A 16,926-nucleotide genomic window follows, 5' to 3' on the forward strand; every position below is an offset into this window, starting at 1 on the left:
GTAGTTTTACAACCAAAGTAGCAACTTCTAACTTTGTTACCTGCTCCTGAAGTTCTTTAATAATTGTTGCATTTTTTTCTGCTTCTTCCTGCATCATTTGCAGTATTATTGCCTGTTTTTTGGAGTCCTCTGTCAGCTGATCAAGCTGCTGGGTGGCATTGGTCAAATCTTCACAAAGCATCTCCATCTGAGGATTTAAAAGCAAGGTGTGAAAATATTAGCACACTAGCCATTGCACCGGAGATTTTAATTAGAGGGATAGTTCTCACCTTTAAGTTACCTTGGTCCCCAAAACGAAACTCCTTGCCTACACTTTCACAATTTTGAAAACTTAAAATAAAACTGAGTGTGTGAACAACTGTTGAGGGTGCTGGGAGAGAGAACACATGTTGAAAATAAATCAAGCATCTCTAATCACTCACGGAAATAACACAAAGATTAGATAAGAGAAAATAAATCAGCAAAAACTAATCTACCAGAACAACATACTGCTATAATACAAGAAGTCAGGTGCAAGGTAGTGCATGTAAAAAAACAAGACCAGTTATAAAGGGAAATTTATTGGAGTCTTTTTTTTAATTATTGCAATCTCATTGCTTTCAATTCTCTTTCCTCACTAGTAACATCACAATGGGCTTTATGCAAAAAGTCCCAAACAAATGTGGAAGCAAAACCTCAGATCATGGAAGAAAGGTTTCTCAGCTGCTCCTGAAAGTAGTTTGAAAGTATAAATACAGAGCAACAACAATAAGCATGCAGGCATTTAAAAAGCATTTTGGATTCTGTGACAATTTAAAATATCCTTTTGTTTTAAAGGACAAATCCTCTTGTGAAAATGTAATAAAATAATTATTAACAATATTCTTGGGATCTGGTTAGGTGTATTGTCTGAACAGGCAACGGAGTGTGGTGACTAGGGGAATTTCAAAATAACTTCATTGCAGTGTTAATGTAAGCCTTCTTTGTGACTAATAAATAAACTTATCTTTACATTCTTGTCATTGGTATCAAAAAAAGTTCATATGCATAATAATGTTTGTGAATTCAAACAGCTCACATTTCATTCAGTGTTTCCTCTGAAAGTATTGTTTCTAATATTAAGCCTCCTAACAAAGAAATTTAACTTTCAACTCAAGTAATAAAACAAACACTCAGTGTAAAAATCTGAAAAGGGTGAATGTTTATGGTCTCACCTGCACATTGCAAGAATTCTCCTTTCTCTCCACAGCCTCTCTCATGTCCATGATTTCTTTCTCCTTTCTTTCAATAAAGACCTTGTTTTCCTCCTTAGCAGCCTCAGCAGCACTGTACTTCAACTAATGCAACAACAGAAAACATTACTATTCTTGAGCGTTCATCACAAAAACAAGAACAAAATTTGAAACTTGCTCTCAATTTATTTCACATAGTAAGATCCCCAAAGCAATTAGATTTCTCAACCACAATTCCCCAGAAACAACAAAAGGTTTCTATGGCTCAACAAATCCATTGAAATCAGCAATTTATAGGCCTGCATCGTGCAACAAAACTGACTTTTGGAGTTTGACTTCAGCCTATATGAAATAGAGCAAAAGTACCCTTTGAATGTTAGCTACAAGAATTCTGTGCAAACAGGATTCAGATAATTTAATGCAGCTCCATGTGGACATGGGCTCACAACAAACATGATTAATTAAATATGTATCAAACAACTTTTAGAAAGACCATACTTATTGGTGTCGGAGGAGAAAAAATGGACACGAACTTATGAGGGCAGAGTTATGGTACATCACAGGGCCTGGGCATCAGTTAGCTTAATAGACAACCTAGCAGGCTTTGTTTTCTTTCCTGCTGCCAGCCAGGAATTATCAGGTGTGTTGAAATTAATTTCACAACTTGCCATGATGATGCAATTTAGCACTGTAATGCAATGGTGCTGAACCAGTAATTCAAATGAGTTCAAATGCTAAATGTTGTGAAGAGGAGCATTAAATAATCATAATACTTTATAAAACAATGAAAGATCATATCATGAAAAAAGGTTGGTAGAGTTTGAAAGATATGGATAATATTCAGGGCACATGGTGAACTAGTTAGCAAATCAGTAACACGCAGCCATAATTTGAAGATCACTAAGAATGAAGGGGGAAATTAGAATTCCATGCAAATTAGTTAAGACATGAAGTTGCTCCCTACAGTGATTAGTGAGACCACAACTACACTAAATTAGTTGAAGAGTTGAAAACTGAATAGTCACAGGGAAAGGAATAAGAAAATAAATTACAGTAGACAGTTTCAGTTGAAGAATTGAAGTTGGTGATCTGGATGTCAGCTCCAGAGCAGTGATTTCCACAAATTACCATAAAAAGACATGACCTAACTGCAACTTCCCAGACTCCTGTCCAAAATTATGCTTAGGATAACATTTGGATGCTGCGCAAAAGCAGTTTGGGATATTCTCTAAACATTTTGAATCCTCGTTTTTGTGGGAAAGTATTTGGTTTTCATTTTGTGCTTTAAAATCCACATCCAATGCACCCCACACAATGATATAGCAGCAATTCAACAATAAAGCACATAGTTTAGTAAAGTTAGTGACGCTGGTAGAGGACAAAGGAATTCAGTCTATAGTTCTAATAATGTTCTGTCAACAAAGCTAAAAAATTAGAATGACTATAATCAAGACCCAGCAGTGATATTATTTAACACACCTTGATGTCCTCCAATTCTTGGGTCAAGACAGAAACAGCTTCAGTTTTCTGATTGCATGTACTTCTCATTTCCTGTATTTGATTCATCAGGACTGTTACCACTTCCTATGAAAAGAAATAGATGATATCGGTCAATTCTAATTCTTTAGAAATTACTCAAGCATGGCTCATCAAATGTTAATGATTAATTACTGTGCATAATACCATGGAGGTCTCAACTTTCACATCTACTAGAGTGAATCAGATGTTTTTCAATTTTCAACCAATTCAGGTTTTGTTTGCAGACACTACTTTGGAATAAAATATATGTATAAGAACATATAACTTAAAGTTTTAACTTATATCTTTCCCCCAAATACCTAAACTGCCCCAGAAAATGGTGGTTTTTAGTCCTTGAATGTCAAATGTGTTTTGCCCAAACTACACCATCAGAATATTCCATGAAAGCACGGTCATCAAATCTGCTTTAATACATTTACTACAACAACGGCTAGGTTATGGTAGCCAATGCAGAGATGAATGAGTTATAGTGACTGTGCACAAAAATAAAAAACCGTAAACTATAGCCAGCAAGATACTGTATAGATGTAACATTATACTTCTATAAGTAACTAGATTCATACAGCAAATTTATAAAATTTTCTGGGCTAGAAATTCCTGAAACCACAAAGATATTTAACAGATATATGACGTGCTCTGGTAACTAAACAAGGTACTTTTCAAATTCGAGAATCCTTTACCAAATTTTTTAGTTGCTTAAAAGAGTGTTTCAGTACCATTTTCTTATTATCTGCCAAAACTATGCTGCAGATCGAAACAATACATTTTTTTAAAACACTATATGACCAAAACAACGAAAACAACATACAATTCCCAAGACTATAAATCATAATGCACAAAACAGCAGGAGATGTGACAACTATTTGCAGTCACCTTACCATCATTTTTGTACCCTCTATTACACAATAAAGCATGCAATAAGGCTCAAAATGTACTTTAAATTATAGCTGTGCAAATCACAACTTGGCTATAATTGTGGTAATGTGATTGAATGCGATTTTGTCTTGTGTAGAGGTAAAGCCAGAGGTCAGGCAAAAACAATGGATCCCTTTTATGAAGGATTGACTTAAAATAGTGGCTGAGCTGTAGCCTTGATCAGTTTATTGCAACATAAAGGCAAACAAAGGTGTGTAAAAAATGACCCTCAAAGTCAAATCCATTCCAACAGCTTTAGAAGCTGGATTGCAATTGCTTAACCAGGAATTGTGCAAATCAGTTATTTCAAGGTAATGTATTCAGTATACACGTCAACAAACCTTTTATATAAACCAAAACCTCTTTGAGTTTGAAATCGGAAAACCATGAGCTGAGATCACTCTGATAGCACAGTCAGCAAGTAATTAATTTTTAAGTCTAGGGAAGTTCTGATTGCTGTGCATTAGTTCTTAGCATGGGTGGCTTCGAAGAAAGGGAGAAGTGACCATTCCTTTTGGAACTGCAGAGGTGGGTTTTGCTGAAGTACAAGATCAAGCATGGCTGTGATAGAAGACAGAATTTTACCAGTATGCCCGCCTGAGTTTCACACAATCTTGCCTGAGGCCAGCGGAGAACGTCATTCTTTGAGCCTCGCCTACCCCCAGAATCGAGGCTGGCGGGCCAGTAAAACTCCAGCCATAGTCTCTACAGTTTGCAGTAGAATTAGTCTTCAGAAAACAAACAGAAAATTAGAAAATAGAAAAGAAGCATGGGGTGGGTGGGTGTGTGTGGCATTGTAAACTAAACTACATCTAATCTGTTGGGATGTAAAACAGATGGCTATCAATTTAGTACAACAATATTTATTGTTTCTTTCCATGAAAAGTTGACCAAATTTTGATTACAATGAAGCAAGAAGGAGAAAGGAGTACTGGGTCTGCTTCTCTTTTGGAAAGCTTAATAAGATCACACATTAGCTCTCGCCTAGATTTTAACATCTTAAATCCTTGATTTGATTTTTGTTTTTTTGCTGAAATATTTCCATGTGATACTGCACAACTGCCTTGAAGTTACAACTTCCATACCTGATCAGCTGCATTCTTCTTCTCTAGATCAGTAATAGTTCTTTTTGCATCAACCAGGTTCTGTTCCATATTTTTCAGCTCCATTGCCTTAAAATGTAAAGAAAACAACATTATTCATTAAGCCAAAAGCTGTACAAGAATTAAACTAATATTTACGCCTGCCACTGACCAGAAAGGCATCAGGAATTGTTGCATATGATACCTGACCCGCAATTCATTTTCAAATCCCTTTTCAGATTTCTGCCTCATTATTGGAGGCAAACATTTGAATTCACAATGCATCGCAGTATACAGAATGGAAAAAGTGATTGCAGATTTAACCAAGTCTTTAGAAGCAAGTTGAAAAGGTTTATTGGAGGCAATTGGTAGTTAGTGGAGTCCTTGAGTTCAAAGGCATCGTCTCATGTACCACATTACACTTTTTTTTAAAAGAAGTGTAATACTGACCATTTATTGTTCATTTACCAAAGAACACACTGATTTGAAAAAAAAATCTTGTTGATAATTTTTGCAAATAGTCCGATTAAAAATATATATTTCTGATGAGAATTTTAATAAAATGAACAGAACATTTGGGAACAGTCAATCCTAATGCAATTCTATTTTAATTTACTGTAATATCAGGTTTCAGCTTGCATCTCTTAGCCTAGGATGTCTGTCTAGTTTCAGATGAAGAAAAATCAGACTGACACTGTGGGCATGATTTCACCATCAAGTTGTGCCCAAAGACGTGGTAAAATTGGGCATGAGGCGAGAAGTGCAATCCGCGCCCACCTCTGCACCGGTTTCCCCTAGACCAAGGCCCTAAAACATTGTGAAGAGGAACGCACCCGAAATGGGTGCTAAAATGCACTTGCATGCATTTAAATTGACTTAATGGGCTGTACACCCAACCTTACCGGCACTTCCCCCTTTACCTCCGTGTTCACCCATCCAGAATCGGTGCAAAACAAACATGCTCTACAAAAGTCTATTTTGGGCACTCCAGTTAGTGAGGAGGCAAGTGCTGAGCTTCCAACAGCTCTCTGTTCAGATCTGGGGGTGGTGGGGGAATCAGTGAGGGGGAAGGGAGGGTATCCATCTGCTGCCACTCTGCCTGAGATTGGTGAGGGGGTGGGGGTGTGATTGGTCTGGGTGGTGGAAGGGATGGGAAGGGGGAAAAGGGGTCAATAATGTTGTAGGGGTGCGGCAATGTCTGTGAGGGTCGGGGGAGGCATTATGCGGCCCGGGAGTGATATAGCAAGGGAGTCACAATCTATCATTTTTTTTCTATGCATGTACAGTTGGAGGCGCCAATCAGAGCTGCAGGATTTCAGGCGCATTAAGTCTTGCCCATGGCCTACTACAGCACAATTCAGAATTGCTGATATTTTTTCAAAGTGCGTATGGGGTGCCTGAGAATGGGTCTAAAAGTTGGATCTGAAACATTTCCAGTTTCAAGTCCGCCCAGCACTTAGAATCGGATAGGGTAGAGGTTGAGAGGTTCTTCCCGCTCAGAAAGGACAGTAGGACTAGAGGGCACAGCCTCAAGATAAGGGGGGGGGGGGCAGTTTAGAACGGAGTTGAGGAGGAACTTCTTCACTCAAAGGGTGGTGGATTTCTGGAATTCTCTGCCAGTTGAAGTGGTGGAGGCTACCTCACTAAATATATGTAAGATGCGGGTAGATAGGTTTTTGGTAGGCAAGGGGATTAAGGGTTATGGGGAGAAAGCGGGAAAGTGGAACTGAGCCACTTCAGATCAGCCATGATCTTATTGAATGGCGGGGCAGGCTCGAAGGGCTAGATGGCCTACTCCTGCTCCTATTTCTTATGTTCTTATGTTCAAAATGGTAAAATCGGGCGTTGTATCTGCACAAGTGCAGGAAGTGCTCCCCCAAATGTTGCACCACAAATTAACGCTGCTTTATACCTACTATAATCAACACAGCAGTTTACATTGCATTGGCAAGCCAAGATCCCATAGGATATGTGCATGTGTGTTAGTAAACAATCTGTAATGGAGTGCAAAAAGCAAGTGACTAAATGGATTTATATCACACAACACATGGTTTCCATTTCTGCATTTTTATGCCATGTGTTAAATCTGTTATTTGATGTAGTGTAAACAAATCCAGATGGCACCATCCTATATTGTAGAAAAACTTCACACTAGTAGAATATGTTAAACAGACCAATAAAACTTTTTCAACACCTCGGCTGCAACCCTGACTTAGTTTAGTTAATGAGCATAAACTGAAGGTTAAATGTGTAATCTTCCTGGAGTGCAACATTCAGTTGCTTACTGGCTAAATTTGCTAGCCTAACAGTGAAGAAAAATTTTCCATTTTGTTTTTGGAAAAAGACTTTTCAAATCTGTTCTTACTAGAATAGCAAAAATTAACTTGGATAGTTCCCTAAGTGGAGTCAAAATACCAAGTAGGCACAAGTCCACAAATGTGGCAGTAAAGGCAGAAACCTTGCACAAAGAAGCAACACAATAACTTCAAGTTAAGCACAACACGCAGTGGTGCAGAAGTATACAAACTGTCATCTGTATTTAGAGAAACAAATTACCCTTTATGGGGAAAATTTGGGATCGAAGGATAATGTTAGTATGTTTAAGAGTTAGTTTTTGAGTTAGTATGTTACTACTTGCAATGGTATTCATTACAGTACATCAGTCACCAAAAAGGAATTGGAAAGATCTTTGTAAGAAGTGCATTCAGAAATGGCATACCGTGGGAATATTTTTAGCTTCACTCAGATTTTTGTTTTGCACTATGGATATATAGGCTATGAACACACATCTGTTACAAGACTTTTAAGAAGTAATACAGATAGATTTAAACAATCATGCTTCCTTGATTTTCCCTTTTTAATCCTTGGATGATATATCTTTCCAATCATGTGCAATAGAATATTATACTCTAGGAAGATTGCGGGCTTCATTTCCAGTTTAGGTTAATTAACAGAGCTCAGCCAGAACCACATTAGAGGTACTAGGAAAAGGCATGGAGAGGGGAAGCAGTGAGCTGAACTCAGGATCTCAAGTCAGACATTAAACAGTAGTACTTTAGAGGAACAACACATTAAGATAATCAACATTACAAAAGAAAAAGGGTAGGGTGTCAGTAATAAAAAAGAAACAGACCCTGTTTCTATTAAGACCTTCCAGAATCATATATATATATATATATAAATAAATATATATACCTGCTGCTCAGACTTCAACAGTAGTCCAGAAGACTGTTTCTTCAGTAAGTCTTTTTCATCTAAAGCCTTCAAAAGTTCCCTGCATAGATACATCAATAATTTGGTGAAAAGAAAAATAAAATATAGGCACAGCTATTGTAAAAACAATAAAAAAAACACAAATATTTTTATTCAGTAAGGATATTAAAATATTTATTGTGACTTCTAATAACCCAATTAAAATGGCAGCTCCAAATACCATTTGGCCTATTGGAAATGTACTAAATATTTATTTATACCTCAGTTTATCGAAGTTTTAACATATTGACATTCATCTACATGTATGCTGTTAGAAGTAGATATATAACAGAAGTGTGCAGAGTGAAAATATTACATTTTCACTCTTCTTCAATTTACTGCAACCAAATAGACTTTAGAAAGAGGTAGCATCTGAAAATGTGAACTGCCAGACTGAAGCACGTAGATTGAGTGGAGCGCCAACTGTTACGCAGGCTGAGCAATTACCTGCACTTTCTTTGAGGCCCACATTCACATCAATCTTGCCAAATTAAGAAATGCATGCAAAAAGACATGCAGTATCAAACTCCTCTAAAGCACTGTGAGGTACACCAACACATTCAGGTTCCACTGGCTACAAAGAAATTTCACCTTGAAGCGTACAGGAGATGTACCTATGCATCACTGCAATTATAAAACCTCAGCTTGAAGCTTATAATGTGCATAAACAAGCTGAAGGAGCTAAGGGAGAAAAATAATTCCATTGCTTGCATTTACAACTTGTGCGAAACAAACCTTCAGCTTAATGCCACGCTATCTCCGGACATGATCTGGGTGGCTTAAAATCCTGGGTCTACTTTAAGCACCACATCAAAGTTCTGGAATGCTTTGACCAAAGATACACAAGGTCTATCATGAGAATATGATGGCAACACAAATCACAAACAGCAAGGGCATCATCTTGCTGGACTCAACAATATGGAATCTAGAAAATTCATCTTTGATGAATAGGCTACACCTCCCACATGGATGACACAACTCACAAGCAGATCTTCTATGGAGAACTGTCTCAGGGAAAATGACATCAAGATAGTCAGTGCAAAAGGTACAAGGACACAAAAAAGAGCCTCACAAACTTCTGCATTGCAGACCACCACCCTTAGGAAAACACTGTAGCCAACCGGCCCATGTGGAGGCAAGAAACAAAATTTGGTTCAGCGTGTTGAGGGCCATCTATGTCAAATTCACAACAGTCAATGTACCTAAAGGAGTGGCACAGCTGAAGAAGTTCCCTGAAGCAACAACATGAACTCCTAAGTTCTGCAGACACCTATGCCCAAATTGGACTCGTCAGTCATGAGAGGACCCACAGATGACAATGAAATCATTTACAACTTGGGTACTTGAACATTGAGTCAGCTACCATGAGGTGAAAACAAAGTACCAATACAAAATGTCTCCCTTGCTAAATTGACCCTTAGTGTTGGGGGATTAATGGGTAAATTACTTGGGGTTATGAGGATAGAACTTGGATGGGAATGTTGTCGATGCAGGCTCAATGGACCGAGTGGCCTCCTCCTGCACTGTAAGGATTCTAATGATTCTATGATTATAAGCTGAAATATCAAAAAAAACTTACTTGGAATTGTTTTCTATGTCTTGTTGAAGTTGTGAAGTAAGTTTTTCATTGCGCTCTTTTTCAGTTTCTAAAAGCTCCAGTAAAGACTACATTTAATGCAAAATAGAACAATTTAAGGAAACATTTCAAAATGGATTCCAAAATACATTAGGCACAAGGAAACAATTCATATTTCTAAGCAGATTTTAAAACACTTTGGCAAGTGACGATATATGGATAGTTAATTGGAAATTGGTATACCCTCTACATGACAGGTGTCCTTAATTCTGAGGGGGAATAACCTACAACAGTGAATAAGTTTGCTGGTAGGGTGATGGGAGAAATCAGCATTAATTTCCTAGCACATGCTTTGCTAAGTTTGAAAGTTCATCTTTTGCTTTCCATATAAATCAAATCCGCCATCCAAATTGTGTATAAATGCACAATTAGCTTTTACTTAAATAATGTACTGCAGAAAAATATGATTTTATCACTGGTAATATCTGTCATGTAATAAAACACTGACTACATACAGTTTTATATTGCATTAGGTCAAGCGCAGACCTGGAGTTTTTCACAACATATTTTTTATGTAGGACTAACAAGGAAAATAGATTCTCAAGCAGTGTTAGCTGAGTTCCATGCTGAAATCATGTTTAATGAAAGTTAAAGTTTGCATTTTCACTGGCTAATTGGAAAAATTGGCAGGATATTTGAGGGAAGATCTTTACCTCCAATGTCTAAACTCTGCTTTAGGATACATCTCAGATGGAAAGTTAAATGTTCCACAGAGCTTAAAATTTTAAATGCTCATCAATAACTGTCACTGTCTATGTGGAGTTTGCACATTTTCCTCGTGTCTGCGTGAGTTTCCTCCATAGTTCAAAGATGTGCGGGTTAGGTTGATTGGCCTTGCTAAAAAAAAATTGCCCCTTAGTGCCATGTGACACGCAGGTTAGAGGGGTTAGTGGGTAAATATGTAGGACTATGTAGGGCCTGGATGGGATTATGGTCAGTGCAGACTCGATGGGTCGAATGGCCTCCTTCTGCACTGTAGGGTTTTTATGATTTCTATGAATAAAGCATGAGCTTGACACTTTAAAACAAAACATTAAATTTAGTGCATCATTTTATGAGAAGACACTTTATGCTTGTTCTCAAAGTCTTTAGCTTCATGCATCATGGCCAGGTACAAGGTGGAAGAGGATAATCTGTTCCTTCGATATCAGTGCCATTGTCAAGTGAATATCATTCAGTTATGTAGGTGAATTTCATCCTCCCATCACACAGAAACAAAAATCAGAACAGTTACAATGACCCTTTATACATAAAGCCAATTGCGTATATTTAAGTCTTCCCTTTACTTACACTAATTTTAGTCTGTAAAGCTTCACTTTCCTCCTTCATTTGTTCCAGATTTTCACGCAGCTGCCCAGCTTCATATGCTTTAAACTCCACAACCTCCTGCAGATTATCATAAGTATCTTGGAGTGACCGCTTCTCTTCCAGAACTTTCTCATGCTCCAGCCTGGTATTGAAAGAGAAGTTGTGTAATAGGTCAATACCCACACCACCAAAGATTGTGAATAACTGCTCTTCAAATTAACTACAATGCCTGTATTTTGTAGTGTTAATGGCAAAACGGTGAGTGTTTGCAGTCATTTTTCTTCTGAAACTTACAGCTATCTGCTGTCCACCAGTGAAGCTAAATGTGGAAATCCAAAAGTTGCTATTAACAATGCTATGCTTCTCCATAATTCTGTAGTTAAGACTCAAGAAATCACTGAACTGAGAGCTTGCCATTTCACACTGTTATGTCACTTTTAAGAAGCTTGAAAAAAATTTACACTTAACTATGCACATGGCCTTTAACGTAATAAAACAGCTCCATGTACTTCATAAGGACATCACTGAGCCACAAAAGATATTAGAGCAAATGACCAAAAGCTGAATCAAATAAGTAGGTATTAAGGAAGGAAGTGAGAGAGAGGTGTTTAGGGAGGGAATTGTGGATTTTAAGACCTTAGTATTTAATGGCATGGCCATCAATAGCAGAGCAATTTAATCTGGGATGCTCAAGAAGCCAGAATTACAGGAGCACGGATAGCTGAGGGTTATCGGGTTGAGGAACTTTGAAAACAAGAATAAGGACTTAAAACTTAAAGGCATTCATTATAGCAGAAATTAATGTAGATCAGCAAATACAGAGGTAACAGGTGATGTGGTGGGAACTTGGACAAGGGAATTTTGGATGACCTCAAATTTACAGAAAGTATAAGTTGAGATGCTATCAGGAGTGTATTGGAATATCAAATCCAGAGTAAACAACTGCATGAATGAGGCTTTCTGCAGTAGGCGTGGATGGAATCGGGCCATGTTACAGAGATGGAAACAGGCCATCAAGGAAACCCATCTCGCCAAGGTATGTCACCATGATTGCAAACAGTCTGGTTTGGTAGAATGCATGGTAAACACTGAAGACAGTGGTTTTTGATCTACCCAGTGTCAAATTGGAGGACATTTTTGCTCATCCAGTACTGTATACTGGAACAGAAACTGATAATTTGGAAACAGTACAGGGGTTGGGAGAGTTGATGGTGATGTAAAAACAAGTGTCGTCAATATACATCTGGAAACAGATGTGCTTTTGTTTGCTGTCTCCAAGTAGCAGCAGATTGATGATAAAAAGGAGGGATTCAAGGATAAATCCATGAAGGGCATCAAATTTAAATTTGTGGGAGACAGCAGATGATTCCCTGGCTACAATTAGATAGATAAGAATCAGAGAATGCGTACAGTGCAGAAGGAGGCCATTTGGCCCATTGAGCCTGCACTGACCACAATCCCACCCAGGCCCCATCCCCATAACCCCATGAATTTACCCTAGGGACAATTTAGCATGGCCAATTCACCTAACCCGCACATCTTTGGACTGTGGAGGAAATTGGAACACCCCGAGGAAACCCACACAGACACAAAGAGAACACGCAAACTCCACACTGACAATGACCCAAACCGGGAATTGAACCCAGGTCGCTGGTGCTGTGAGGCAGCAGTGCTAACCACTGTGCTACCGTGCTGTCCTGAGAATGAACTCAGATGGTGTTGGAGGATGATGTGATCAACCAAATCAAGGTTGCAGACAGTTAGGATTGCATAAGGAAGAATTTATCTTTGCCACAATCACTTAGGCTGTTATTTGTGACTTTGATATGAGCCATTTCAGTACCATGGCAGAGGAGGAAACCCAAGGAAGTTCAGAAAAAGATGGGAATTAATGTATGATTAATGAGAATGTAACTAAGTTTTTAATGACAGTCCAAGTCACAACTATTGAACAACCCCAGTTGCCTGGAAAACTAATTATTTATTTTTGTAATGTCAAATGTTTCCATTTTGATAAAATTTCAATGTTTTTTCAGGGTAATTTTTTTTCAAGTTTGATATTTCAGCTTATAATCATAGAATCATTAGAATCCTTACAGTGCAGGAGGAGGCCATTCGGTCCATTGAGCCTGCATCCACAACATTCCCATCCAAGTCCTATCCTCATAACCCCAAGTAATTTACCCATTAATCCCCCAACACTAAGGGGCAATTTAGCAAGGCCAATCAACCGCATCCGCTCATCTTTGAAATGTGGGGGGAAACCCACACAGACATGGGGAGAATGTGCAAACTCCACACAGTCACCCAAGGCCAGAATTGAACCTGGATGCCTGGCACTGTGAGGCAGCATTGCTAACCACCGTGCCACTGTATTGCGCTATAATCTACATATTTCAAACATTTATTTTGCTCTCTGCAAAAATGAAGAATACTTAAGTGCATTTTACTTCCTGATTTCCTGCAAGTCACTGTTTACCCTGCTTGGTGATCCCATTGTGTTTGGACCCAATGACTCAGCAGTAGATTTAAACTAATGTTTGGGACAGTGACATCTACGTCACAAAGATCGTTGGATCTTTGTGGGCAACTTTACTGGAGGGTCGATGAGCACTGTCATTTTGTTGCTGACCACAAAATCTAGCCAATACTGTTACCAGATAGTTTATAAACACCCACCATTGTCAGGCATGCCATAAACTCTACCTGATCTTATCCAGCTGTAACTGGACATTGATGAACTGCTCAGAAAGTTGACTGTGCTCTGCATCTTGTTTAGTTTTGTAGGAGCTGTATTCCTCCTTTATATTCGTCAGCTCCTTGTCAGCTGAATGCAGCACGACACGCAAGTCATTTACTTCACTCTGTAATACTGTTAAAACAGAAAAACAGTTGCTGTAATTGATTTACAACTTTAGAACCAACTTGGATACATTTTTTGATATTAACTAAATAAAACACCATGCAAAATAAATGACTACAAGGCAAGATATCAATTTTGATTCAGCGTCTTTTTAAAATCGTGAAATTGCAAGATTCACAATTCCATAAATCTAGCTCACAAAAAAAATAAAATCAGGTAAATTCAACAATATTAACAGGGAACAAGATTCAAAGGAAGCATGTTATAGGGCTAAGATTTTAGCGCTGATTCTATCGATGAACCAACTTTGCCAACTACAATGGGGGGGTAGCCTCATTGAATGTCTAATCAGTAAATACCTGATCCCAAGCATTTTGCATATATGCTCAAATCACCATTTAACATCTACATAAATATCAGAAGACAAAATGTGGGTCCTAGTTTATTTCTTCCCTCAAACTGAAAAATTACACAATTCAAATGAGGGAGAGAGAATGGGACGAACATTTACAATAAGAGAGGAATCCCAGTGGAATGGAATGTTCAGATACGTAACATCCAGAAAAGGCAAAACACTAAATGGTGTATCAGATGAGTAAATAACCAAGAAAGTGAGAGGCCAGTCTGTCAAAGGTTTGCAGAAAGATTTAAACCAGCAATAAAATGGGAAAAGAAACTCAATACTAACAAATGCAAGGTATCACATATTGAAAGAGAAAATCCTCCTCATCTGTGTTAAATGAGAAACCCCCATCTCTGAGATTATGCCTTCTGGTCCTAGACTTTCCCACAAGGGGAACAACCTCTCCACATTGAGTGTGTCAAGCTCCCTGTGAATCCTTGAATTCTGGAAAAGGCCAAGTTGCATGCATTTAAGAGGAAGCCAGATCATGATGGAGACAGAAATAGAAGGATATTCTGATGAGATGAGATGAAGCATGGTGACAGGAGGCTCTTGTAATAGTAAATACGGGCATAGACCAGCTGAGCCAAAGGTGTACTTTTGTGTTGTATAGTCTATGTAAATTGGTACATTAAATGCTGACTGGCCAGTACCAAACTGCAGCATAATTTTCGTCACAACTGGGGTCAAGCCAGGTTAGCAGTTAATTCAGCCATCTATAAAATGAAGTATCTGATCACTATGGGCATTTTAAAATTTAGCTCAATTATAGGACACCAGAGCATGACTTGGAATTTAGCAAATTTAGCACAAATATGGAAATACACAAAAGCATTACACTATTGCAAACAATTATGTATTTCACTTACTGTCATTTTTATTCTGATAATCCTGCAGCTCTTTCTCAAAACACTTATTTTTCATAATGAGCTCCTGTTGGTCCTTGCTCCGATCATTCCGTTCAGATACAATGAGCTAACAGCAATTGGACAAATAAAATTTTACTGTAGCTGATTATGTTTTAAATAAAACTATAATTGTATACGTACCTTGACAGGGATCTGCATGTTTTTACAAAAAAAGGTACCAACTCCATTATAGTTTTCACATTCCCGCAACTTCCAATGTTATGACAAAGTATTTGTATGTAACAAGTAAGCCAAACACCCCTCCCCAAACAGATCCACCTCACAGTGCATGCTTTCGTAAAAACAGATGTCTTAAATGTATGAAAGTCGCTACATTTGACAGCATTTCCTGTTTCCACTTCAATCCTTGCATTTGTCACCACCTCACGTTTGGAAGTTGATGTCACAAGTTCAGATAATGTCCCCTCTGCGTGGGAGACACAGAGATGCCAGAATAGATCCATGGAAATCCAAAGATTACAGCGTGGGAAAGCAGGAGAGGCTACCATAGAATAAAGAGTAGAACCATGAAAGTTCAATCTCAGGGAACTGGAAGTGGAGGAGAGATGTTGGATATGTTTTACAATTTAAAAGGATCAGAAGGTTAGAATACAACTGTTACCAAATCATCAAGGAGCATGCTATTTACAACTTTGATTGGGATACATCAGTGCCATGACAACAAATGACGGAACTTTACTGAACAGCTTTAGGTATGGGCTGCGATTTAGCGGCCACGCTAGCCATGGATGCAAATCCCATATTAGCCACTAAATCTCACAAGGTGCCAAAAATGGGATTTGTACCAGCAAGAGTTCCAAATGTACTTTTCCCAGTTCCCCCCATCCAATGATGCAATTAGGTTCAAATTCAGGAGGGGTGCAAGTCTGATTAGCATACATTACAATATATTTTAACACTATCAGCCACTACTTCTGCCCTTGATGTATCATCCCACCCATACAACCTGGTGTGGATCACCACAGGTTTTCAAAAACAAACATAATTGTGATGACCGTGCTGGGGACGCACAGGTAAGTATATCCCCAGCTGGTGAAGGACGTGCCTGGGCCCTCTGGGGAATCCCATGGCTCCTCATGTGAATGGGTGTGTGTTGGTGGGTGTGTGTTGGTGGGGGAGTGCATGCACAGTGTGCGCACATATGTGAAAACTCACTTGTGCATCTGGAGAGATACACACCAGTTTTGAGTTCAAACCTGACACTCCGCCAGATTTTGGGACGATGCTGCCCATAGAGTTTGGGAACAATGGGCACAAATTTCTTACTTGACAACACACTCAAAGAAGTGAGTGGCAAAATAGGGCAGGAATTTTCGATAACAATGGAGTACAGGGTAGATTTTCTTTTAAGGAGTGGGTGGTTCCAGCCAATTTAAAAGGACACATCCAAGGTGAGGGAACTATTTGCATCATCATTTCCCAACTGCCACACTAGCTGATGATGCAGATAGTGAAGTTAGGTGGATATTGGGAAGAAGCAGCAAAGATGGATGAAAGTTAGTGGCAATAAGTTTCTCATGTGTTGGAAAGAAGACAGAAAGGGAAAATGTGTTTAAGGATTATTGGTGAGGGAAGTGGGGAATACATTCAGTATAGGAAAGACAGATTTTTGGTCTCTCAGAATCAGACAGAAAAGTGGAATTGAAACCCACGATCAGCCAAGATCATAATTAATAGCACAGCACAGCTCGATAGGGTTAATGTCTACTCATACTCCTATTTCCTGTGGCGAGAAGTCAGTGTTTTATGTTTGCTTACCATGATGGTCCTGAATTAGTGAGCAGTTTT

At 38.6% G+C, this 16,926-nt stretch overlaps 1 protein-coding gene across 1 annotated transcript in view; it reads right to left on the reverse strand.

Moving 5' to 3' along the window:
• The window catches only part of kif15 (kinesin family member 15), a 62,747-nt gene that overhangs the window by 15,151 nt on the left and 30,670 nt on the right, over positions 1–16,926 (reverse strand). The window contains exons 19-27 of the mRNA XM_080203763.1: positions 15,079–15,184; positions 13,650–13,815; positions 10,926–11,085; positions 9,579–9,664; positions 7,943–8,021; positions 4,751–4,837; positions 2,691–2,795; positions 1,194–1,316; positions 41–187 (exon numbers count right to left, since the gene is read on the reverse strand). Of these exons, the coding sequence (XP_080059889.1) occupies positions 41–187; positions 1,194–1,316; positions 2,691–2,795; positions 4,751–4,837; positions 7,943–8,021; positions 9,579–9,664; positions 10,926–11,085; positions 13,650–13,815; positions 15,079–15,184 (1,059 nt within the window). The remainder of the gene's footprint in view (positions 1–40; positions 188–1,193; positions 1,317–2,690; positions 2,796–4,750; positions 4,838–7,942; positions 8,022–9,578; positions 9,665–10,925; positions 11,086–13,649; positions 13,816–15,078; positions 15,185–16,926) is intronic.

The sequence above is a fragment of the Carcharhinus amblyrhynchos genome, chromosome 2, assembly GCF_965287045.1.
Source record: "Carcharhinus amblyrhynchos chromosome 2, sCarAmb.v2.hapA, whole genome shotgun sequence".
In the NCBI taxonomy this organism is placed as follows: Eukaryota; Metazoa; Chordata; class Chondrichthyes; order Carcharhiniformes; family Carcharhinidae; genus Carcharhinus; species Carcharhinus amblyrhynchos.